Source organism: Drosophila arizonae, chromosome 2, assembly GCF_054131065.1.
Source record: "Drosophila arizonae isolate 15081-1271.41 chromosome 2, UAZ_ARI_1.0, whole genome shotgun sequence".
In the NCBI taxonomy this organism is placed as follows: domain Eukaryota; kingdom Metazoa; phylum Arthropoda; class Insecta; order Diptera; family Drosophilidae; genus Drosophila; species Drosophila arizonae.
In genome coordinates, this window is record NC_142922.1 from 28,024,932 (window position 1) to 28,051,551 (window position 26,620).

Below are 26,620 nucleotides of genomic sequence, written 5' to 3' on the forward strand. Positions count from 1 at the left end.
ATCAAAGTTGAACACTCGGAACGTCGAGAAAGGCTATAAAACGCAGCCATCATTACGAACAGAGCTGTCTGGCTCCATTTATTTTATACATTTTTCCGCTCTCGCTCTTTGACTAACCGAAAAACAATTGAACTGAATTTCAGCAATTGAAAACACATTCTACAATTATTTTTCTTTTATTATAATTATTTTGCAGTTGGCTCGCGGGACTCAACGAGCAGCAGCGGCAGCTCCTCTGGCGGTAGTTCTGGCAGCTCTTCCTCCTCTTCATCATCGTCATCGTCATCATCGTCTTCTTCTTCCTCATCGGGTGGCGGTGCAAGCAAGTATCCGGTACTGGTGTTTGTCCACGGCGAATCGTACGAGTGGAACAGCGGCAATCCCTATGACGGCTCGGTGCTGGCCAGCTACGGACAAATATTGGTGGTGACCATAAATTATCGCCTCGGAGTGCTCGGTAAGTGCACAAGAACACAAACGCGCTCACACACACACACGTGTATGCACTTCGATGCTAATGCTAATGCTAATTGATATGCTGCCTTCATCGGTCCACCGAAACGAGCCAAACGCTTGCAACGTGTCCATTGGCTGAATCGCTTTTAAGCTACTGCAGCAGCAACTGCACTTCCGCTCCGCAGCAGCAGCAGCGGCAGCAACTGCATCAACAACAACAACTGTTGCAACAGCAGCGAATGCCCATTCCATAATCTAACTAATTTAGTTAGCATCTAGTGGAAAAACTATATACAATACTGTGGAACAAAACTCACAGAAAATTCAATTCAATATATTTCAATATACTTCGTTGATCTTTTACATTCATTTATTTTCTTTAACAATAGAAATAAATACATTTCATAGTGAAGAAACAAATATGAAATTATGAAAAATATAAAAAATTATTTGAAAAAATAATTCATAGTATAAACTACGCATGTTTCATTTCAATTATAAGTTAAATATTTGAATTTTAATGTGCAATACTTTTATTAATATTCAATTATTGTTTATTCGTTTTTATTTAATTATTTTATTTTAATGTATAAATATATGTTTATTCCTTCTTATATGAAATATTAATAAAATCAATTAATTATATATTATATATATATATTAATATTTGATATTTCATTTATAATATTTTCATTAAAATTTTATTGTCGGCAGTGAAACTTTCGTAGCAATTTTAATATACTTTCTGCCCACTGTAAAAATTCAAATGCAGAGCAAATTAGTGTGACCTCATTTGAAAGCACTGCCTGCACCACTTCGACCCTCCCCAATTGTGGCCACCATCCCGGGCAGTTTTCCACTGGTACGGCTGCTGCGGAAACGGAAGTGCTGACATCATGATTTGCACGCGTGACTGTACACGTTTTCGCAAGTGTTGCGCCGATGTGTCTGACATTTTAAATAGTCGCTAGACTTCATTAAATTTCCATCTACTGCTGTTGTTGCTCCTGCTGCTGCTGTAGCGATTAATCGATGTGGAAGAAAATGCTGATGAATTCTGCGGTAATTTTGCAGGATTTTTAAATGCCAACACGGATCGCTATTCTAAGCTGCCAGCAAATTACGGCCTGATGGACATCATTGCCGCCCTGCATTGGCTAAAAGAGAATATTGCGGCATTTGGCGGCGATCCGAACAGCATAACCCTAGCGGGACATGGCACTGGTGCGGCCTGTGTGCACTTTCTGATATCATCGATGGCGGTACCGGAGGGTAAGCAAAGCGCTATAGACTTGAATGTTTATGCCTCCCTCACATCCCACCTTCGTTTGCAGGTCTGCTCTTCAACCGGGCCATGCTCATGTCCGGCTCGGGCCTGGCACCGTGGTCTCTGGTCAGCAATCCCGCCAAGTATGCGGCCATCGTGGCGCATCACGTCAACTGCGCCTCGGACCTGCCGCACGCCCATCTGATGAAGTGCCTTCGCGAGAAGACGCTCGAGCAGCTACTCAGCGTGCCCATACGACCGCCCGAGTTCGGTTTTGCCTTTGGCCCCAGCATCGATGGCGTCGTCATCGATGGTGGCGACTATGTCCCACCCCCGCCCGGCTCACCGGCCGCTCAGGCACAGGCTCAGGCCTCAACGGCAGCTGGCAATGGTCTGGGCGGAGAGGCGGGCATCGCAGCTGCAGGAGGCTGGGGCACGCCCGGCCAACTGGAGAATATAGGTGAGTGAGAATTCTTGAAGAGCCTCCCAGTATAGTGAGTGGGCATATTGAAATTGTGATTGTGTTTGTTGCATTAATATACATATATTTATATCTTTAAGCACGCAGTTGTTTTAGCCAGGTTTCTGTTTGGGTTTAGGCCAGAATTCGAAAATAAATTAAAGTCCTAACATACAGAGATCATAGAATCTTCAACTAAAATATATCGATGCGGGCTTTACTAAGAACAATTTGAAAACAATGCAAATATATTTAAAATTTATATAGTGTATTACTAGGAGAAGTAAAATAGAAGATAGATTTTGTATAAATAAACTGTAGAATCCATATATGTTTATATAAATATATAAATGATAGCAGAGTCTGTTTTCTAAGTGTCTCAATTCATAATTGTCGCCTACTACTACAGTAGTATTGGTGAGAGTGGGTTTGTGTCTTGGCTGCACGCTTCACAGCCTTAGAGAAAGAGAGTGAGAAGGATAGCTGCTGCGTAGCCCCGTGCGTTGCTGAGTAAGAGTGGCACAGCTATTGAAGCCAATAGGTCTGGGTCGTTAGTGGTGTCAGTGGAGGAGAGAGGCAACTAGAAATCGGATGTACATATGTACGTAGTTCTATACTGTATTTCCTTTGGAATATAAGATATATAGAACATATTGCACAATTTGATATGTATATAATATTGTGTAAATGACATTTATATTTTTATAAGCTCATTTATTCTTCGGCTCGCCGAAGATAGACAATTTGCTTGTTGCTAGCATTACCACAAATATATTTAATGCGATGCATTGCTGTCAATTTCTTTCTCCCCAACTTGCCGCTGCGGCTGCTGATGTCAACTGACGACGACGGCGATGACGACTTGCACTTGTGAACTGCCATGTTCGCTGACGCCATTAACCCATACTCACTCACACTCGCACACACTCGCACGTGTGTTGGCGTTTTTAATTAATGCAGTATTAATGAGAAAAACAGCCATTAACAAGTTGTCAAGGTAAGTTTTTTTGAGGCTCCGCTCGAACAGCCGCTGCTTAATTATTTTTGCCTTAACCCGCACATTGACGTGCCCAGACACACACACATATACACACACACAGCTTAAAAGTATGCAATGTAATTAATTTAAAGTTTCGACTTTGCCGACTTTTGCGTGCTGCTCAAAGATTTTATCTCGCCGCAGCGAACACTCAAAATGGCGCCAGCTTAGGCGCCGATAAGCTTTGGCGCTTACACCGCACAGCTGCTATGTTGACCATACAATAACACTCACACCCACACATACACATACACACGCAGCCGCTTCCTTATTAATTTATGCACATTAACCACGCAAATGCGCGACTCCATTTTGCAATACAATTACAAATTTCGTAGGGACTGGGAAATGGGTTAGTAAGGGTTGATGTGTGAGCTGTGAGCTGTGGGTTGCGGGCTGGGGGCGTGGCCTATTGTTCTTGGCACCGTCACTTGATTTATGCACTTTGTGCTTTGCCATTTGGCATTGTTAATATATATTATTAACAGCTAATTAGCTGCGATTTCGTAATTTATGTGCAATTTGCGCCACTTTGATGAAAAATTAACAATTTCAAAAGGGTTAGAAAAACGACTACGAAATAATACAATAAATAATAAATTGTAATGAGTTATTTTAAAGAAATATAAAACAACCTTGTCATTGTCATTGTCATTGTCATTGTCATTGTCATTGTCATTGTCATTGTCATTGTCATTGTCATTGTCATTGTCATTGTCATTGTCATTGTCATTGTCATTGTCATTGTCATTGTCATTGTCATTGTCATTGTCATTGTCATTGTCATTGTCATTGTCATTGTCATTGTCATTGTCATTGTCATTGTCATTGTCATTGTCATTGTCATTGTCATTGTCATTGTCATTGTCATTGTCATTGTCATCGTCATTGTCACTGTCATTGTCATTGTCATTGTCATTGTCATTGTCATTGTCATTGTCATTGTCATTGTCATTGTCATTGTCATTGTCATTGTCATTGTCATTGTCATTGTCATTGTCATTGTCATTGTCATTGTCATTGTCATTGTCATTGTCATCGTCATTGTCATTGTCATTGTCATTGTCATTGTCATTGTCATCGTCATTGTCACTGTCATTGTCATCGTCATTGTCATTGTCATTGTCATTGTCATTGTCATTGTCATTGTCATTGTCATTGTCATTGTCATTGTCATTGTCATTGTCATTGTCATTGTCATTGTCATCGTCATTGTCATTGTCATTGTCATTGTCATTGTCATTCTCATCCTCATTGTCATTGACATTGTCAGTAATACTTTGAATTTCAAAAATTTTACACAATCATTAATTAATATATAAGAAGATACATATATGTAATACAGAGGGAATAAGTTCAAGTGCCTGCAAATTTAGCAAAGCACGAAATGAAATGCGAATGAAATGCGAAGATAAAGCAGTTTACATTTTAAAACGAGGCACTTGATGGGAATTGATGGCAGGGCTTATCCTGCGAATGAAAAAAGGCAGCTAGTTAAAAGCATATAGCTCTTGTACATGTATATACGAGAGACGTACACATATATAGATAGATATGTAGGTGAACTGATAAAGCAACACTTAGGAATTGCTTCGAGCTGCAGTTTTGCAACTGATGAGTCTGGCAGCTATTATTACTGCTAATACAACTGCAAGCGCAACTGCTGAATCGTTGCAGTTGTTGCTGACCGCTATGTGGATAACTTTTTCATTCTTTCGGCCGGGCTCAGCGCTTTGTAAACTGTCAGTGCCCAAGAGGCTATTAGTCACAAGCTCCGCAAGGAGCATAAATATTGCTTTGTGCACATTTAAAAGCAATTTGCTTTGAGTGCAAGACACACACACTCACACAGATATATACATATTGAGCATCACATACAAGCATTGGTATGCTTGCTCAATATTTTGCAAAAGAATTCCATTAAACACATGCAATAAGAGCAAATAAAAGAAATTTTTGGCACAGTATAAAATGCAGGCCACACCAAAAAATACAGCAAAATGCCAAATGGAAATAAAAGCGCCCTCAAAAAAAAATATATGTATATATGTATATTGTACAACAAGCAGCAGGCATAGCACAAAAACTACTTTATCTATGCAAATAAGCAAAGATAAATTTTTAAGTGCAGCTCGGCAGCTGTGAAGTGCAGCGCAAGTAACTCAAAGATGCTTTTTCTTTTTCTACTGTTTGCTGTTCAGCCAGCAAACTAGCAAATTTCTGACTAGCACTCGAGTTATCATGTTTAGCCAGAGTTTTGGGCTTGAAGCACAGACAAAGTTTAAGAAGGCCGCAAAATTTGAGTTGTTGGACAGTTAACTCTTAACTGATGAATTAGTTTGGCAAACTCTTTTGACATCATTTCTTAATCAGATTTATATTAAAATTAGCAAAGCACTGAGGGACTTTTATGAATATACTTGGAATTTGCTGGAATGAACTAAATATAGTAAAATATTATATAAAGGCGAATATTATAAATGAAAATTGTATTTGAATTGGATTATTTAAAATTTTTGTGAATACAATACTTTGAAACATTATACCATAAAATGAGATCAGTGAGAGACTATAGGAATATATAGAATATCTGAACAACTGTAAATCTAAAATCTTATATTATGTATTATATAATATATAATAAATTTATATCATCTATATATACATATTAGCTTTTTATATCCATGGCTATAGTTAGACTGTCACACTTAATCAACAAAACCTAACTAACGCACACATAAATCAGTTACACAACACTTAACAAATATCTGGGATAAGCCGCAAAGCCCAGAGACAGCTGATTATTTAAAGATCTCGTTAGGGTGCGTAACACCCAAGCGGAACGGCTTTAGTTTGTGCGCAGCAGGATACGCAGATGACAATGTTGTATCCATGAAATGCAGATACACGTACTTACGCACTTATTGCTCATTTACAGATACGACCTGATGGCTGGCGTGACACGTGCCGAATCCTTTTTCAGCTTCAATTCCGGCGACGTGCAATATGGCATCGAGGCGGATCGGCGTTCCCGTATTTTAAAGGCCTACGTACGGAACACGTACACATTCCATTTGAACGAGATATTCGCCACGATTGTCAATGAATACACAGACTGGGAGAGGCCGGTGCAGCATCCAATTAATATCCGGTGAGTAATTGCGTTTGTTCCACGTGAATCCCGAATTCTTGTTCATCTTCTTATCGCTGCTCCCGCGGCACGACCTGCGGCTGTGATTGTGCGCCATACCCAAGCAAATATTTCGTTCTTAATTAAATGCGAGCTGCTACGTTTCTTTCCTTCGCTGCCAGCTCGGGAAGGGAGTTTTCAATTAAAGCGACTTAAATGAATCTTGATTTGTATCTTTTGCCAAGCGAAATACCAATATTTTCGGCTCTCTGTTTCATAAATAATGACTAAAGTTTCATATTCAATATTCGATTCAATTCAATGGAACCCTCTCCTCCCAACTCCAACTCTTTGATGTCACAACCATAATTGAATAGCTTTTGATTTCCATCAAACCAACAACAACAACAACAACAAGAATTGCAATATTTGTATTGCATTTGCATTTACTATTTCGATTTTTTGTTGATGTTTGTTGAATTTTTGATAACATCACGAGTCTCTTTATTGAATGCATAATTTGATCAGCATACCATTTTGCCAAATACAATAAAAATGAAAAATATTGTGTATACGCTACGGCGCCCTCGTCGTATACTTAATATGTAGTCTTTCTGCCCCAGTTATGCAAAAGCTCTGTTCAGCTTTTGTGCAAACGTGCGTTAAGTTGCCTGCAATGAAGCAGCAAACGGTTCATGCTTGATCTCTACCAGGATGCGAGTGGGCGTAGCAATTGGGGGTGGTCGCCCGGCCTGCTATCGACGAGAGACTCGTGCGCATATTTCAAATGGATTTGATAGAAAGTCAACGATAAATACAATCAAAATAAATATTTATACAGAGTCTTGCCTGGGCTATTCAATATGCGCTGCGCATGTCCAGATTAGGACATTGAATTTTAATGCCATATCTATACTGACTTTTTATTCTGCATAAACAACAACTACCTCGTTGAGTTGCTGGAAAATTCATAATAATTAAATTTTAAATTAAAATAAATTAAAATTATTTTTTTAAATATGAGAGAAATTGTCCAAATAAAAACCATATGATTAGGAATTCAATATTCTATTTTATAAAATCTAAATAAAACTCTGTTATAAATCTGGCTTCGAGTTTTTACATACAATTTTAGAATATGCATTTTATATTTACTTAGAAGAAAATTTGGACTTATTTGCAATCATAGGAGCTGAATAAAAATGTTTTATAAGAATAAAATTATTATTTTAAAGCAAGAGAACGGGGTCTTCACAATATATAAACCCCTTAGTTAGAAATCTATGGGACGAACTACCATTCTTAAATTGAAATTCCAAGCATATTGTTGCTATTCCCTACACCTGCCTATATATCAATGAGAGTCAGTCAATAAATAATCATCTCGCTATAATTTATCGCTAGCTATTTGAGAAAAAGAAAACACAAGGAAAACCACTCCACGCAGATTTCCCATTTTCATAATAATAAAAAGAAAAGTTAACTTTCCCATCCACTTCGTGCCAAAGTTGGATGCACTTCCAGATCCAGGCGCAACAACAGGGCAAACAAAATATTGCTGCCGCTGACAAAGAAAAATGCTTGCACTTTAAATATAGTTTCATGCAGCCACATAAAAATTATGTGCAGCACTGTGGAGCACCTTTTGCTTGGGAGCGTGAGATACGTATGCAAATGTGGCGAATGGTTTTATTCAAATTCAGCGTCAGTGCATCTCGAATGCATAAAGCGACACAAGAAAATGCACAAGGAAAATGCGAAAGCCTTGCGAGCGAAAAATGACAGCAAATCAGACGCAAAAAGAATATTTTGCCAAATAGGCTTAGCGAGCCCAGAGGCAGAGCACTTCACCTGGGCAGGTAAACAGTTTGTGGAGTGCAGCCAGAGTGGAGCTCCAAGTGGCCTGTTAGCTGCACACTTGAGCGCAAATAGCCGGAAAATTGCTATTTGATTTTAACACTTGCTCAGTCGCAGTCGCAGTTGCAGTCGCAGTCGGGTTGCAGTCTCAGCCACTCACTCACTCAGTCACTGACCCATGGCTTCCTTTCTCCATTTCCTTGCAGCGATGAGACTTTGGAGGCCTTGAGTGATGCTCAAGTTGTGGCTCCAGCGGCTCAAACTGTGGACCTGCACTCGGCAGATCATCGCAACTCGTACCTCTATGTGTTCGACTACCAGACACGTTTCGGCGACTATCCACAGGTGAGTTTGTCAGCTCGACCCGAACTGTGCCACTGCAAGCACTCAACTAAATTGTTGCCTTTATTTATCAATTTGACAGCGCCAGGGCTGCATTCATGGCGAGGACTTACCCTACATTTTTGGTGCACCGCTCGTCGGCGGTTTGAACCACTTCACTCGCAACTATACGAAAACCGAAATCAGTCTATCGGAAATCGTAATGTTTTACTGGTCCAACTTTGTGCGCACTGGGTGAGTATTGATTGGGTCTGCGGTCGCATTGACCACAACTCTGTGTGCGTGCGTGTGTGTGTGTGTGTGTGTGTGTGTGTTTGTGTATTTTCCTGCTAACCAATCGACAATTTACGTCCATCAAACAACACAGCAATCCCAACGAACAAATGGAAACCGAACATGGCAGCCGGCAGGAACGCAGTCGCTACAAAACCATCGAATGGACGGCCTACGAGAGTGTGCACAAAAAGTATCTGAATTTCGGTGAGTGTTGCCAAATGTAACGCAATAATAGGCTATTGGGAACCAGCTGCATTATCGGTCTATGACAGTGCACCATTAGAGTATCTAAATGTCCAAGTGAAGAAGGACTCTTGTTTTGTTTTGTCAACTATAAGCCTTTATCTGGGCTATTTTCATTGTATATTAACTTCATTCTATATTATTTAGAATATAAGACTAAGTTAGAGCGGGCAATTAATTGCAATTAACTCAGGAAAAATAGTTGCTTCATTGCAGAACCAAGACTAAAATTTGGAGTGTTTTTCCACATGGGTTGATTTTTTATACTACATTAAATTTATTATTAAACTTAAAGAAAAAACAAGTAAGAAAGCTCTAGTCGAGACTGCTCGACTACGAGATCCCCTGAACCCTTGGAGCAATAGATATTTCAATAATTTTTCGCGTCTTTCAGCTTACACAAGAAACACGCACACACACACGCACGTACGCATACACAGGCATACATACACACACACACGCATACAGACAGAAACGCATACACACACTCACATACACACACACATACACAAACACATACATACACATACACAAACACATACACAAACACATACACACACATACACAAACACATACACATACAAGCACCCACGCATAAACGCATGGGCTGCAGTGTGCGCTTACTATGAGAACTTAATTGTTTAATAACTTTTTTTATGGACGTACGATCTTCATGAAACTTTCAGATTATGATTATAACATAGATATGCATGTAATTGCCAAAGCACAAGTCTCTAGTATTTGAAATACGCTTTTTACAAAAGTGAGGGTGAGGGGGTGAATTTAAGGGTGGGGGGTAAATTTTAACAAAAACCGAAATTGTATAAATTGCATGTAAGCATACATTAAAAATTTGGAGACTCTAGCAATAAAGGTGTAGAAGATATAATTTTATAACTGGTTTTCGATAAGGTTTTTTATCGATAAAAAAAGATCGGGATGAGTTATCGAATTTTAATGGTAAACTTGATATGCGCGCTGTAATTACGGACATTTTAAAAAAATTTGAAGTCTCTAGCTCTTATATCTTCTGAAATCGACGCGTTCATACATACGGACAGACGGACAGACGGACAGACGGACAGACAGACGGACAGGGCCAAATCAACTCAGCTCGTCACCCTGATCAAGAATATATATACTTTGTGGGGTCTGCCACGCCTCCTTCTCCCTGTTACATACATTTCAACAAAACCATTATACCCTGATTTCCCATTTTCAATGGGTTCAGGGTATAATAAAATAAAATAAAGTAGAATAAAATAAAATATAATAAAATAAAACGAAGACAAGTAAAATCACATAATAAAAAAAAAAAATAAGTATATATAAAAAATATAATAGTATAAATATAAATCAAATAGTATAAATGAAATAAAGAAATATAAAATAAAAATTAAATTAAATTATTTAAAACAAAATGAAAAACTTTAAAAAATTAAACGAAATAAAATAAGTGTTCCGTCCGAAATTAAATTCAAATGAATTAGTTCTTATTCTATAAATTCTTTAATATTTCACATATATCAAAACTAAAATATTTTTATTAGATATTTATATAGATAAGTCCTTTTAATTGCTAAAAAAAAATTAAAAGCTCACAAATAATGCTCAACTAACAACAAGTTTGACAAATCGAACCCTGCTCGATCTTCATTTCTTCCACAGACACCAAGCCAAAGCTGAAGAATCATTATCGCGCTCATCGGCTCTCCTTCTGGCTGAACCTCATTCCCGATCTGCACAAGCCGGGCGGCGACAATGTGCCCGCTGCCCATCACCAGCTGCACGACGACGACGATGAGCTGGACAACAACATTGCCAGCGATGCCTCGGTGAAGCCCCTGAATCCCTCGTACACGTCGAGGGGTGCGAATGCCGCGGCCATGGGCAACTATACGATATTCACGAATCAGGTCTTCTCGCTGCTGAATCTCAGTTCGCCGTCGTCCTCGCTGCAGCGCAACGGGACGCGTTACGGCGGCGGCAAGATCTATCCGGACGACATTCTGGATGCGGATCATGCGGCGGGTGGGGCGGCCAGTGCTTCGCAGGATAGCGATGGCTTTGCAGCCTACTCAACGGCGCTGAGCGTGACCATTGCGATTGGCTGCTCTCTGCTGATACTCAACGTGCTGATCTTCGCGGGCGTCTACTATCAGCGGGACAAGACGCGGCTGAGCGAGCCACGCAGCCAGACGAAGCTGAAGCGGCAGGAGAATGGCCAAATACCCAACAACATCTGCGGCGACCTGGAGACCCTGACCATCCATGCAAAGAGCGATCCGGCCACCATACTGTCGCATCATCATGCCATGCAGCATCATCAGCTGCCGCCGCCGGAGTTCGCTGACATTCCGCATCGCGCGCCGCCGCCGCCGAAGCACATGAAGTCGTCGCTGCAGGACGCCGGGCAGGTGGGCGGCGGCGGAGGCATGATGCCGCCGCCCCATGCGCTGCAAGTGCTGGGCAACCAGTGCGGCACGCTGACCAAAAAGAGCTGCATGAAGCAAACGCAGGCCACACAGCAGCAGCAGCAGCAACAACAGCAGCACTCACCCGCACAGCAGCAACACGTGGTAACGCATCAGCAGCATATGCAGAATCATCATAATCAAAGCATGACCACGGTGCTAACCACTGCCGGCGGCCTGATACCCGTGCCCCAGCCACCCACAGTGCCCGTAATTGTGGCAACCACAACGCAACAGCACGCACAGCAGCAACAGTCGCAGCAGCAGCAGCAACAGCAGCAGCAGCAGCAACAACAACAGCAGCAACAACAACATCCGCTGATGGATGAGCTGCGTGTGTGACATTAATTGACGGTGCGTTTCAAATGTGATCTCTAAGCCTAGATCATCTAAGCGCACAGTCCGAACGGCCGTTTCAAACTGAGTGTGTATGAATGTCTGTGTGTGTGTGTATTTGTGTGTTTTTATTTGTGTGTTTGTATTTGTGTGTCTGTTGTGTTAGTTGACTCAACTGTGCTGCATTCGCTAATAGAGTTTGTTTATGTTAGCTGCCTGCTGTGAATGTTAAGCTGCATATGTTAAGTAGTTCATTTTAACATCAGTTTTATTGTATATAAAAAGAATTTAAAAATATTAGTGGTGTTAAGTTTAGTTGTTGTCATTCCCCAAGCAATTAGATAAACAATTTTATAGTTTCAATTTTCCCAATAAATTATACTTTATTTATATAAAAAAAAAAAAAAAAGTTCCATCTAGGACCAATTCACAGTTCGGCAAAACTATTTCAAATGAGAAATCCATTTTAGTTTGAATACATAAAAACGATTCACAAAATATTAAACAATTATATATTCCAAAATATATATGTATATGTATAAAACCAATATAAATGTTATTCTTCCAAAGACTGAATTCATATTGTGTATGTGTGTAAATAATATAAAGGTCTAGCTTATAAGCTGTACAACATCAACAACACCTAATCCAAAAATATATTTCATTCAAATAGCATTAAAAAATTTGCAAAATACAGTTAAAAGACAATTAAGTAAATAAATAAACAGGAAATTACATTTTATTAATTTTGCGGTTCCATGTAAAAAAAAAAAAAGCGTTATTATTTTAATTTTTATTGTGTTTTCTAATTCGCTCGATTTGGATATAAAACCGCTTAAACACCTTTTGTAGCCCAATTCCAATAGTAACCAATTTAAGCCTTTAATGAAAATCACAACTCTTTGACAAAGAGGACAAAAAATTGGTATTGTTAATTATAAGCCTGCAGCTACTTTGTTATGCGACTAACTAAACCACATAAATATTTATAAAGCTATTAACATTAAATGCATAAAAAAGAAGAACAAACCGAAACAAACGAGGTAAGAACGCGCTCGACTAGCAGATGCCCTGTACTCAGATATAAATTGGATTTCAGTTATGATGCTTCTGCATTAAAATATTGCAAATTTTCAGCTAGTTCGCAAAGAAATTGTTAGACAAACATCAGCATTTTATACTTGCATCAGATGCCGGGTACAGGGTATAGCAAAAACAAATTTGTAAACATAAAAAGAAGAGAAACAGAAACACACTGCTAGTAGTTAAAAATTCAATTAGACAGTGAGTGTTAAGCGCGCATAATATATAAATAAACAATATAAAATGTTCAGTTTTTAATTTTAAGTAATAGTGAAAATGTCGAAAATGTAATTAAAAATGAAATTGAGTTGCGAAAATGCGCTATAAAGCAGCTCATTAAAATGAAGTAGCGCGAAAATTACAACAATTAAATTTGCGTGCATGTGGAAAATAATTGTAAATTAAATAAAAACAAACAGAACAGAGAAAAAGAAAAGCAAAAGAAAAAAAAAACGAAAGACAAACATATTTAGACACAGTAAAAACAAATGATATAGTAAATGAAATGAATATGTAAAACTCTATAGCTCTATAGCTTATGTGTATGCGTATATATAGTATATATAGTGTAACTGTAATGATGTAAAACTAGCAAATATATATTAAATATATGTAAACATAGAAAACCAAAAGGAAATAAAATAAATAAATAAATAAACAAAATATATATGCATATTTATAGTGTGCTGCATAATTAAACAGGAGAAGAAACAAAAAAACAAAAACAAAAAAAAAGAAAATGAAATATTTAATACATAAATTAATTCAAATTTATTGCATTAGAAATGTGTACGAGTGAAAAAGTACGAAAAAGTTCACTAAAGTCTCAAAAACAAAACAAAATAAAAAATAGAACAAATTTAAAACTAAATGAAACAAACTGTTAAAAAACTGTTCAAACAGTTTTTGATAAAAAAAAAAAAATAAAATAAAAAAAAAGAACATTTCAAATGGAAACCAAAACAATTTGAGTACTAATAAAGTTATAAAAATGTAAAAAACAAATTATAGAAATTATTTTTTTATTTAGCAAACTCTATTGAATGCGCTTTAAAGCATTGAGGGAAAGTGCTTTAAGATATTTCGGGAAATGTGCTTGCAATGCGGAAATGGCTGCGTAAATAAATGGCTATAACGAGGACTTTAAGAGGCAGTTAAGGCGCCGGATCAATGGCTGACGATGGATGCGTATGAGTGTGCTTATATGTACATATATAGCAAATATAGCCTCACACACACACATAGAGACACTCGCATGCAGCTGTTAACCAAATATGCTGATGGTCTGGCAACTACATAAAAGAGCTTCAAGTCTTATAATGCTTCCATTGATACGTAAAGGCAGCGAACGATAGATAAAAGCTGAACACACACACAAACACCACATACACACATATCACACACGCTATACACATACCGAAAAAAAACGAAGAGAAACCATTGAAAATAGATTTATTATGCAAATTTGCCAAAGCATAAGTGAATACATGCCAGACGACTCGCTTAAATATACCCTGTAATCAATAAAAATACGTGCGGAGAGTGTGGTATAGACTAGCTGGTAGCTAAGGCGCAGATGGAAACTGATAAGGCAGCAAATGAATTAGATTTATTTTCAATTTATAAACAAATAATTTATTATTATTTTTATTAACTATTTATTTATTCACTCCTTATCAAATTATTATTATTTTTTATTTTTACTTTGATTTTTTTTTTTTTAATAATGTTTATTAAGTCATACGGCGTAAAATTATAATTCATCGTGCATAAAGTAAACAATTTTCATGTCGGTAGACTAGCCAACAATTCGCTAGCTTACAGGGTATTTCTATTGCCACTATTATTCTATGCGAGGATTGTTTTATAGCTTGCATGGTGCAAGGCTTAACTGCTTAATTTGTGAAAACAAAAAAAGAAGAAATATATATGTACATATATTGAAGGAGGGCGTGGCTTTGGTCTATTCTAAATGTTTGCCCTTGCCAAACTGAGAGCCGTGGCAAAGGGAATGGCTCGGAGCTGGCTCAGATAGAAAGTATGGACTATGTAAAGCTTGCATAATTCACATGCGTAATTGAATAAAAACATTTTGGCTAAATTGCTGCCAACATCGTTAGCCGCTTTCTAACCATTTTCTTTTTAGCTCAAGATTTGCGTGATTTTTATTAGTTGCGATTCGCAGCTAGGATAAATCCAATAAGGAAAGTACGCACACACACATACGTAGGGAAATGTCAAGGAAGCATGGAGCAGGCACTGGGCCAAAGAACTTGGCACATAATCCCTTTAAATGTCTACTTCGAGCTGGAGCTGGAGCTGAAGCTGCAGCTGGAGCTGGAGCATGGGGAAGGGTTTTGATTTCAACAAAAGTTTCGCATTTTATTTTTGTAGTTTTTGCATGTGTTGTGCTTCGCTATTACTGCAGAGCAGCTGGAGCAGAGGCAGCAGCCAGAGCAGGAGCCGGTGCCGAGTAAGGAACATGCTCGCAATGGGCGTGGCATGCTGTGAGTGGGCGGCTGACTGCCACATGCTGTGCTTAATTTATTAGCACAAGCTTGAAAATTAAATAATAAAAGCCCCTGCAAGTGGCTCTGTGTGAATAGAAATTATCACTTTTAATGTTGCCAAAAAGGTCACGACTCAACAGTGCCTCGCCCGGCCGAGGGCGGGCCAGGGGCAGTTCAGCTGGGCGTGGCGCCAAGGACTGGGTAACGCTCAGTGCTAAAAGTTGGTAATTTATGTTGCCAAATCTGCTGGAAATTGCTTTATACGCTAATAAAAGTATTTGCAAAACAAACAAGTCCATTTAAGGTGAGCGAGCGTGAGGCACAGCCAAAATAAATAACATGCTGCCCCCTGCTCTAGTATATAAGCTGAAGTAATCTATTTAAGCACTTACAAGAGCATAAATCCCATTAGAAATAATGTGAATGTGAATTTGATACATTACCTAAGAGTTTCAAATTGAATTAAAATGCACCGACAAGAAGCTATTCAAGGAACCAATTGAGAATTTTATGTGCATCATTCAGTTTTAAATAGATCTACAAATTCATAAGAAAGAGACTTGATTTTAGTACTGACCATAGTGTCAGTGATTTTAGTCTATATAAATGTGAATAGGAATAAAAGGAGCTAGTATTGTTATTAACTATCGATACCTAACTGTAAGGCTTTCGTTAGCCTTTACCTAAAGACAATCGACACTCAAGTAGAATGCCATCATTTACTATTATTGGAAAAATTGGATCAACATACATCAACATACATTCAATATATTATAATGGACCTAACAATTTTTTTCAGTTATAAGGAACTATAAAAAAGTCCGTACAAAGGCCAATGCAGTACTGAGTTGGGATACAATCTGACTTACTCTTAAATACTTGCAGTGAACCTTAAAATATTACTTATAGTATATTACTTATAGTGTGCCAATTTCTAGGCTCTTTTGCATCATTTAGTAAATAAAATTAAAATATTCTATATCTATCATATACACAACACAATGCTCCTAGAATTTTAGTCCATAATCCACCAAATATCTTGACTTTACCCTACTTAAGCTTAGCATTACTTTCTTTGTTGTTAGCAAAAACAAAAACCAAAAAAAAAAAAATAAAATAATAAAAAAAAAAAACAGAAAGCAAAATGAGAAGTGCAGAAAAAGTATATCAAGCTAAACTCCATTGCAACGAGTTTTGTCCAGTTAAAAAGTTTTTAGCACATTCCGTTTTATTGCACATCAGCGATAATCCAAACCAAAATTGAGTGCACAGTTCCGCAGAAGAAATCCAATTTGAAGCCAGAGTACGAAAAAATATAAAACACGCCCGAAAATTCCACGCAGAAAATTTGATGCTGCAAAAACGTAGCACAAATTTAAAAATTCCGCACAATTTGCACAACTTTCCGGTTGGGTGGGGGAGGTGCTGGTGGGGAGTTTTATGCTGCATAAAAAAAAAAAACTAGATGTAACATATAAAAAAGTTTAATAGAACTCCTAGCGTTGAATCGTAAGCGGAATAAAAAAAAAAGAGCGTTTTACACATTAAACCACTTTGACCGGCAAACTTTATTTCCAGCAATTAGTTTGTATTATTTTTTCCAGCTCACTTTTGCCAATACATTTACTTTTTATCTCCGTTAGATTTATTTGCTTTTGTTGTTGTAGCGTTTTGCAACTTTTTAAATATTTATATATACGCTTTTTGCTAGAGGTCACTCAGGTGTTCTTCGCTTCGCCAAGAGCTGAAAGCGATTCGAGTTCGTGCTCTGCGCTCTCTACATGCCACGCAAAGTTTTATTAGTTGTTGACCAATATCTATCTCCCGCTGCTCAATAGAAGGAATTATAAAGTAAAACCGAGTCGCTTGCAAAAACAAACTTCGTGAATTGTCTTGTCTCACTTTTGCAATACTTTTGCCATACAACAGCTGCATGTTTATGACTCTGATCCGCCCACAGCACATCCACAAATAGTTGCAAGGAAGTTTTCTATATGCATCGAGTATATGTACGTATTACAAATGCAAAAAGCTTACACAGCCAATTACCAGACAGACAAAAACAAGCGTTTCAGACTTGTAGTAAATCATTTAATATGCCCTATTAGATGTATCGATGTAAATGGAAACTTTCTATTAAAACACTTGGTGCAAAAACTACTCAAATTTATAAAAATATTATTGTCATGAATTTAAAAACGCGCCAAAAGTTTTTATAATAGCGACTAGCTTGAAATGTTATATGTAATGCATTTTGCTAATGGAGCTGAGGCGTCGAGATAATTAAAAAAAAAACTTTGTAGAACTCGACTTTTTAGGTAAGTGGAATTTATTAATTCCTGCTTGTTTTACACCGCAACAAATGACTGGCTCCTAGCTTTGGTTTCCTAAGGTAGAAGGGGAACCTATGTTATTAACAGTGGATAGCGCTGTTAATAGTAGAATCTGTTAATGTTAATGTTTCTGTTAATATATTCTGGCAATTCTTATAGGAGGATTGTCATCCCTTCCATCTCTTATATGTATATGTAGAGTATCGCTTAGCTCTACTCTTTGAAATCTTCCCAATGTACTACCTCTAATTAACCAATATGAACAAGTCTTAGCAAGTTATTGAGCAAAATATGATGCCAGAATTGAAATGGGAGCTGAGTGCAGTCAAAAATATTCCAATAATCTCTCAAAGTAGAAAAGCGGCAACTTAATCAATATTTTCAAGTTATTCTTTGACAGCAATACAACTGGCAGCCATAACCGAACCCATTTATTTGGACATGGCAAACGCATTACAGAGCCATACAAAGCTTTAGAGCAGAGGACATGGCCATAATCCAAGCAAGCAAAACCGAATTATAAATGAGAGCCGGATGGCATCCACTCGTAACTCTCAGGAATGTGAGTTGATTGCGCAAAATGTGAAATTCTGTCATGACTGGGTCATTGAGATGAACCTGGGTGCTGCATTCGATTGCTGTCATTGGCTTTGACTGCCCCGACAAGTGTCGCATGTTGTGCTATCTAATGTTAAGCTACTTTTCATGTACCAGCCATAATACAAGCCACCCCACACAGAACCCCCGCCCACTTCGACCCACAACCCACAAGCAAAGCGAAATCAGGCGACTGCTGTGCAGCAGCAGCAGCAGCAGCTCGACTCAGTTCTCCAGAGCTTTCAACGACCGTTAAGCAACGCAATTATTCATGTTTTTGATGCGATGAAGTTGTGCATAAGCTTAGCCCCCATCCTGTCCTCTATGACCCCTGCCAGCCTCACACACTCTTACCTTTGGCCGGTGCACTTTCCCCTCGACTTGATTTGCTCGATAATCAGGCACCGCACAGATTGGCAGCGCTTGAAGCTTGGCATCTGTGACCGCTGAGCCAACTGTTTGCATTCGGTTACCGTATTGAACGGGTTTAAATTATAATCAGTGCCCGAATACAAATAGCTTTGTGTCATTGCAGCTGCAGACCCTTGCGGTTGCTATGATTAAAAACCAAAAAGAAATTTGAAAATGTTCCACTGAATGAGACACGTACTTAAAGTACTGCAAGATTATCGATTTAATGCTGAGAGTATATCAATTACTGCATGGCTGACGATAACCAATAGGTCAAACGATAGATAGCTCACTTTTATCTGTCATATTGAGCTACATTGTCACCAGCTCTTGCATTTCACGACTCTAATCGCAATCGATGCAGCAATAATACATCTAGCTATACTTTACAATCAGCACAAAAGCTGCATTCCTTTTTGCAATTTCTATTAGATGTTTATGCATTTTAGTATAGGTCCACTAAATTTTTATGCAACGCACAAAGTTCTGACACAATATTCAAAATTAAGAGCTTTTCCAAATAGAACCCAGATCCAAAAAGAACCCAGAGTTTTTGCTCTGTATGCACACGATATTTTTTAAATTATCAAGCTCAACAAGTTTAATTGTGAAACTCAACTTTAAAGATGTTTATTGCCAATGCCATCAATGTGATGTCTACAAATGATATTATAATCACTTACAAGAGACAAAAACACACATCAACATGTGATTATGGAACTAGGCGCATCTTTGGGTTGTTAGAGCATTAGGGGCATACCACAGGAAACGTAACATGCGATAACAAGAAACTGCAATTAGTGCCAAACATTTTAATTAGCTCAATAACTAGTTGATAGGCGAAGGACATAAAAGGGGAGAGGGGCTCAAATTCAGCTGACCAAATGCAGGCAACTACACAAGAATATTTGTATGCATACATACAGATATATATATCAAAATCATAGAAATAGACACAAAGATATACATATACATATATAATATTCAATATAGACTAAAAGTTGCCTCTATCTGTTGAGAATATAATACAAACTATTTATTTTTAAATTTGTAAACAATTATATAAAAAACAATTTGAAGATATACATAATTATCTGCCGATAGCAAATTTTTTTGGAATAAACTGTTGCTTATATAAGTAATCAAACTAAATATAAGACACATACATCCATATACCTTATCTCGAAATAGATCATAAAAATACTTATGAACAAATTTGCAGGCTTAATGGAAAAAGTTTTGATGCGTGGCAAAGGCGGCTAATTCTATTGTCATTAGCCAAAGTATGGCTATCCAAATCGTGCATACTATATAGCATCAGTATATGTACATACATATATATATATAATGCCAAAGTAAGGTAATGCACATAATTGAATTTTCATGCAACTAAAATGCCTACACAGAGGAAGCGCGAGAGCCAAACGCTTTGTTACTAGATAAAAAAAGAAGGAAAAATGAAAGGAAAGAAAAGCGAGCGCGGCTCGGTAAAATTAAAGTGAAATTGAAAAAGTTTTATGAGCTTTTCCGGGGCGCCAAGCGTGGAGCAGCGAGCGGCATGCGGCATGTGGCAGGCAATGAAAGAAAAATATTACACAGCCGCCACCGACGCGTAAAGAAGACAAAGGCGTCGCCTGACGATTTGCCGCTGTTCCAATCCTTGTACTTTATGTTTTTTTTTTTTTTTTCTTTTTTGTGGCTCAGATTGTTGTTGTTGGTGGTGTTGTTGCTGTTGTCTCCTTTGTTAGCGCCGCCGCCACTAAATTGCCTTCCCGTGCCAGGACCTGCCGCCGCCTCGAAACTTCGTGCAGCAGGTTGCTTAGGTAACACAGTTTTATGTAGTTATCCTTGACGCCAGCGTCATCAGCTCCTGTAATTGCATAATAATTGCAGCGACTGCAACGGCAACGGCGTCGGCGACGGCGACGGCAACAGGGGACCCCCGAACGGCAGCGGCACTCGCTTAAACTAATTTTCCCATAGAATTACTTTGGATGAGTTTGGTAATTAATGGCAGCAAGCAGCAAGCAGCAGGAGACAGCAACAGCACCGCCCCACCAACTTCTCTTAATGAGTAACTCCCGAATTGATGAGAGGACAGTACAAGCTTTCTTCAGAACAGATAATTTAAATATAAATAAAAATATATCTAATAAAAAAAAATAAAAATAAAAAAAAAACCATATAAATATAAATTAATAAATAAACAAACAAAATATTATTTTTTTGTAATTCAAGCAGTGTATTATTTGGCTAAACATAAAAATAGCAAAACTTTCCCAATATCACTGCCAATATTTAATATTTAAGAAATGATTAGTGTTGAGTTGCTCATGAGTGAGTGAACAAAAAAAGAGTTGTTCACTAAACCAGTGACTAAACTGAGCAACTGAACATGTTCCTCTCGAATTGTTCTTTATTACTCACTTGCTCTTTTTTGCTCATTTGTTCTTTATTGCTCACTTGTTCTTTTTTGCTCTCTTGTTCTTTATTGCTCTCTTGCTCTTTTTTGCTCACTTGCTCTTTTGCTCAGCTGTTTTTTAACACTCACTTTTGTTGGCTTTGCTCATTTCGCATTCTTCCGTTTTTTATTGTCTTCAAACTCACATTTTCGTGTTAGCGCCAATTTTTGTTTCGCTTTTAAAAATTCATTATTTTGCTAGTCCGGAAACACAGTGAGATTTGGAATCATTTTGAGGACATAGGGAGTCAACAGGCCAAATGCAAATATTGCAAATGCACCCTTAGCTGGAAATCGCAGAGCAATTTGAGCCGGCACCTTAAAAGCAAACACCCTACAGCTATGGAGCCCGTTGTTCGACAGAGCGAGGAGATAACAACCAAAAATTACAAATTTTTTACATTTACATTTTTTAAAAAAAGAACAAGTGAACATGTTCACCAAATTGAGCAACGTTTACCCAACATTTCAAATGATAAATTATAATTTAAAACTGTATCTCGAAACACTTAATACTTTATATTTTTTGTTAAGTTAATTTTTAAAGTAAAGAACAAAAAACATTGCAAAATTTGTCATTATATTTACATTAAAAAAAAATCAGCTTGAAATTAAAGCACTTAAATTTATTTTGCTTTCATTAAATAAATAAAAATATTAATAAAATTTAGTTAGTAAAAGATGCATTTTTATATTTATTTTATATATTTTCTTTAAAATTTTAGGCGCTAAATGTGTTTGCAATTATACCGTATGTATTTCTAATTTTAGTCGAGTCGATATTAATTTCTTAATTTTTGAGTTTTTGGCTTGCATCGTCAAAAAGTGTTTCTGAGCATTAAAATTTTATTAAGACATTTTTAGGCATTTAATTAATGTGTTATATTTATTTATTTATTATTAACGAAAAATCTCTATTTTCCTACATAAATATTCATTATATAAGCAACATGCATACCTCAAACTGCTATAGCTCATAGTTCTTCAGTTCAGATTTTACTATTTATGCACTCTTCCTCTGTAGACAAATGTTGTGCAAATTTAATTGCGAAAATTCTGCTTGTTCAAGAAATATTTGCATACTTTATTTGGGGGTGGGGCGAGTCGCTTTCGAAATAGTACATTACTTTTTATATTTCGGTTGCAACTTGCTTGTTGCTGTTGTGCGTGTTGTTGCATGTTGGTTGTGTCATATGCAGCCAAATTATTTGCGCAGCATTGCAAAGCAATTTTTCTTGTAAATGTAAATTCTTGCAGCTGGAATTCGGTTCGCTCTGAATTGTGTTGCATTTGCAATTTAAAGTTTTCGCACGAGCAGCGCGGCAGCGGACGGTCAACGGGGCGTGGCGACGGGGGCGGCTTGTCTGAAAAAGTCCCTTTGAGTTGGCGCAAAATTGGGCGAGTGCAGCGAGAGTTTTGTTTGGTTTTATCTGCTTACAGTAGCTGGCCACGCCCACACGCCTCTGACGACAACTAAAATACATTTAGGGTAGCCATATACACATATATATATATATATCAATGTGTATATAAATCTACATTTCTTCTGCCACTGGCAAAACTGTCCAAAAAGTGTCAAATCCTTTTGCATACATCCTTTTGGCCTACAGCCACAGAGCTGGGGCTGGGGCTGGTCATGTGCCCAGCTGTTGTCCTTACTGGCAAACTGAAGATCAACTAGAAACTATTGAGTCGCTGCCCGAGTGTCCTTGCCAGGACTGCTGCTGCAGCTGCTGCTGCGGTTTATTTGCATCAAGTCGCTGCTCCACGTGGCAGCTCTCCTTAAGCCCATGCCGCCGCTCCGCGTCTCTACGTGTCCCTCAAGTATTTTCCAAGCAAATACTGCACGAAATTGCTTTATTTGCCTGTTAGCTGCAAGTTGGCCCAAGTGGCTAAGGCACGAAAAAGAAAAGGAAAGGAAAACATAAAATAAAATAAAAGGACGAACTAAGCGTGCTAAATGTCAAGCAAGCAGCTTTTTTGTGTGTTCTTTCTGTCGAGGCGAGATTGACACTGCTTTAAGTCCAAATAAATCTTTATTCCGTTCCCACATCCATTCAGACAGGCTCACAAATTATTAAACCAAAAATGCGCTCACAGTTCAAATGTTGTTGGGCTTAACTAAAAATATTAAGAGAGAAGGAATTTTGAATAAATATTTATAAAGGTAGCAATACAAATCTCAACTATTTTTACGATATAGTTAGGTGCTTTATGTACCGGTATTTGGGCTACCACTCCTTTCCCCAGAGGGTTGTAAACACTATGAGTTCTTATATACTCGCTTACTCGCAGCTCTGCGTCAGTTAAACCCGGGAAAAGGAAGTTTTTAGCTTTAAATCTCAGCAGTCAGCAAGTCTTTGAGATATCATCTGCATATCCGATTCCAACTGAGCAGATCCTCCTCCTCCAAAATAGCTTCAAGCTGTAGTCAAATCAAGCATAATATGTATTAACCCAAATAAAATAATAATAATAATAATGATAATGAAAAATTCAAAACGAATGCCAAAGACTATAAATGCATACATATACATACATATATATACAATGATAATGAAATATTGATTCAATTCATACTCTTACAAATGCATTTGAAAATGAGGCTATCAAGTTTACAATTAATATTAATTTGCATAATCATATTTAATGCTCTTAAAGGCGATATTGATATTGCAAATACCAATGATATCAATTAATCAGTCCATGGCCATTGCTTGGTTCCTTTGGAGTTGACATCAGATTAAAGCCAACATCATTTACTGCATGTATAGACTGGCTTACTATACAAAGACCAAAGCTCAGTCTATAGATGCAATAAATATTGTATAACCATTTAAAGCGACTCTATTCACGGGCACTCTCACACACTCACATCGTTCACTAAATATTGCGGCAGTTTGAATGCTGCCTGCTGGGCATTTGTAGATTTAAGCGTTCGTTGGGTTTAATCAACTGCACGGACCAAAGCAAACACCAACAGACGCTTAAACCTGCAAAGGCAACACAAAAAATTCAAATTACAAATTGACGACGTGTTTCCAAATATTAAATATTTATATTGGATGTGCGCTTCGCCTTTTTTGGTTTTATTAATATCAATTACACTAGTCAACAAACCTGGATTTAGTTTAATAATGTGAAACATATGTAGATGCCTACGATTTCTTCTTGATGGATTATTAAGTATTTCTAAAGTTACAGATTCAATATTATTTCAATTATATTATTTTATAATTTGTCTCTTGAAGAAAAAGATCGAGATGTTATCTTGAGCTGTCCTGGACTTTCATCTATAAGACTATCAAATTAATTTTGAGTATCCGAATGTTCGACTCTAATCAACCTTCTGAACTCCCTCACTTTCCCTTACATCTTTTACGCGCTTCATACTATCTGACACTCAATTCCGTTGTCCAGTGCTCACTCACACAACTTTTTCTAAGCGCTTTTAGAAAAAAGTTTGATATGTTTGCCATGTGATTATTATTATGGTATGTGTGCATTGTTTATCGTAGTGATTTTTTTCTGTCAGCGCTTTTACAGTCGAATACACAAATTAAATTGCTCTGGAAGCGGGTTGGGGCTCGCTCGAATTTCAATGTTTATCTTTCCTTTTTAATTATAGTTTGTTGTGTTTGCTTAATGTTAATATAAAACAATCAATTATAATACCTGAAGTTTTTGCTATTGTTATGTTTTTTACATATGCATTCTCTTTTTTTTTCCAACAATGCAATTTATTGCGTATAATGCGATTTAAGCTGACGCGGCGTATGAGTAATATTTACTTTCTATTGAAAATGTGGTTTGCAACGCGTTGAAAACGTGTTTATCGCTATGGTATACGAATGAAACAAATAAATGAGATTCATGCCAGACATTTCACATAGTTGTGGTGAAATAAAAAATAAATAAAATACTACTTAACACAATTTAAGGTATATATTTGAATGCCACATTAAGTTTTATGAAATCCATAATTTATGCAGCACAACAATCAAATGCAATTCATCAGCTGTATTAAATATTTTGAAGCTTAGCCCACCTCAATTTGCAGTAAAAAACTATCAAATGTATCATTAAAATGTCAATTAATTTTTATTGAACAGTGATAAAACTACACTATAAGCACAACCCTCTGCCCAGCGCTGTCGCTTATTTTTATGGCATTCGATTAAAGCTGGTAACTGGCGACATTTGTGCATTACAATTTGCTAGCGATATGCATTTAACTGTCGGCAACAGGCGAAGTTAAAGCGCCATTACAATATTAATACGGACGCCAGTTGACGCGCGGGTCAATTTGCTTTTTTGTTTTGCATAAATTTTAATGCGTCGCACGCAAAATATTTATATGCACATATTTGCACAACGCCCCATTGCACATTCGACCAGCCAGCCAGCCCAACAACAGGCAGGACATAAGCTGGGTGGAGCAGGCAGCTCTGAGCTTTATTGGCTACGCTTGCCCGGGCGCAGAGACACGGCTCAGCTCCAAAAAGTGCACAGCGCGAACTCTATTTATTAAATTATGCCACCATTTTATTTGCTGAACCGCCGAGGGCGACGCGTGCCTGAGCTACTTTTAGACCCAACTGCCTCTCTATGCGATTCTCACACAGTACAGTTTACAATAGTAGCCGCTCTAACCAACTGATATCTACAGAATACACTTTGGCAACTATTTATAGCTCATGTTAGTTACTTAAACATCCAACACGCGTGCATGAGCTACTTTTAGACCCAACCCCCTCTCTATGCGATTCTCACACAGTACAGCTCACAATAGCAACTGATGTCTACTGAAAGCAACTCCATATTATTTATTTAACATCCAGCACTTCAAATTCATCTTTGCTGCCTCTTTTTACATACATGATTCACACATCGCACTGAACAGAGCATTCGTACACAAATCTGTTCAGTGTAACGTACGAATTATGTCATATAAAATTTATTTCATATAGATTATTGTTATTTTTTTTTTTTTTTTGTCAATCAATTTTCAATTTGTGTGCTAATAGTAAAATCGTTCCATTGATACATTGAATGGCACTTTTCTAGTCACTTTACTACCAGTCAAAGGCTCAATGAGACGATGGAAGGAAAAGCAAATTGAACTCGATTTGACAATAGTTGTTGAGTTTCCATGGATGATGTTTAATTCTGTATATTTGTAAAATCAACGTGTAATTCCAATCGGAATCTAATGGAATAGCAGAAGACTTTACAAAAACACAAAGCTAACAATGCTGATTTCATTAAAGACCAAGCACAATCAAGTTTTTAACTGATTTAAAGTACTTTCTGATACGATGCTTTTGGTTTTCAGTCTTAATTGT

At 37.5% G+C, this 26,620-nt stretch overlaps 1 protein-coding gene across 5 annotated transcripts in view; it reads left to right on the forward strand.

Moving 5' to 3' along the window:
* Nlg3 (Neuroligin 3) overlaps positions 1-13,967 on the forward strand; it is a 96,650-nt gene extending 82,683 nt beyond the window's left edge. For all 5 annotated transcript variants that reach the window (XM_089463153.1, XM_089463152.1, XM_089463155.1 and 2 more), the window contains 9 exons: positions 197-457; positions 1,531-1,728; positions 1,791-2,183; positions 3,144-3,180; positions 6,161-6,373; positions 8,416-8,554; positions 8,634-8,785; positions 8,919-9,031; positions 10,739-13,967. In XM_089463153.1, coding sequence (XP_089319279.1) covers positions 197-457; positions 1,531-1,728; positions 1,791-2,183; positions 3,144-3,180; positions 6,161-6,373; positions 8,416-8,554; positions 8,634-8,785; positions 8,919-9,031; positions 10,739-11,886 — 2,654 coding nt within the window. In that variant the 3' untranslated portion in view covers positions 11,887-13,967. The remainder of the gene's footprint in view (positions 1-196; positions 458-1,530; positions 1,729-1,790; positions 2,184-3,143; positions 3,181-6,160; positions 6,374-8,415; positions 8,555-8,633; positions 8,786-8,918; positions 9,032-10,738) is intronic.
* Positions 13,968-26,620: the final 12,653 nt, after the last annotated feature.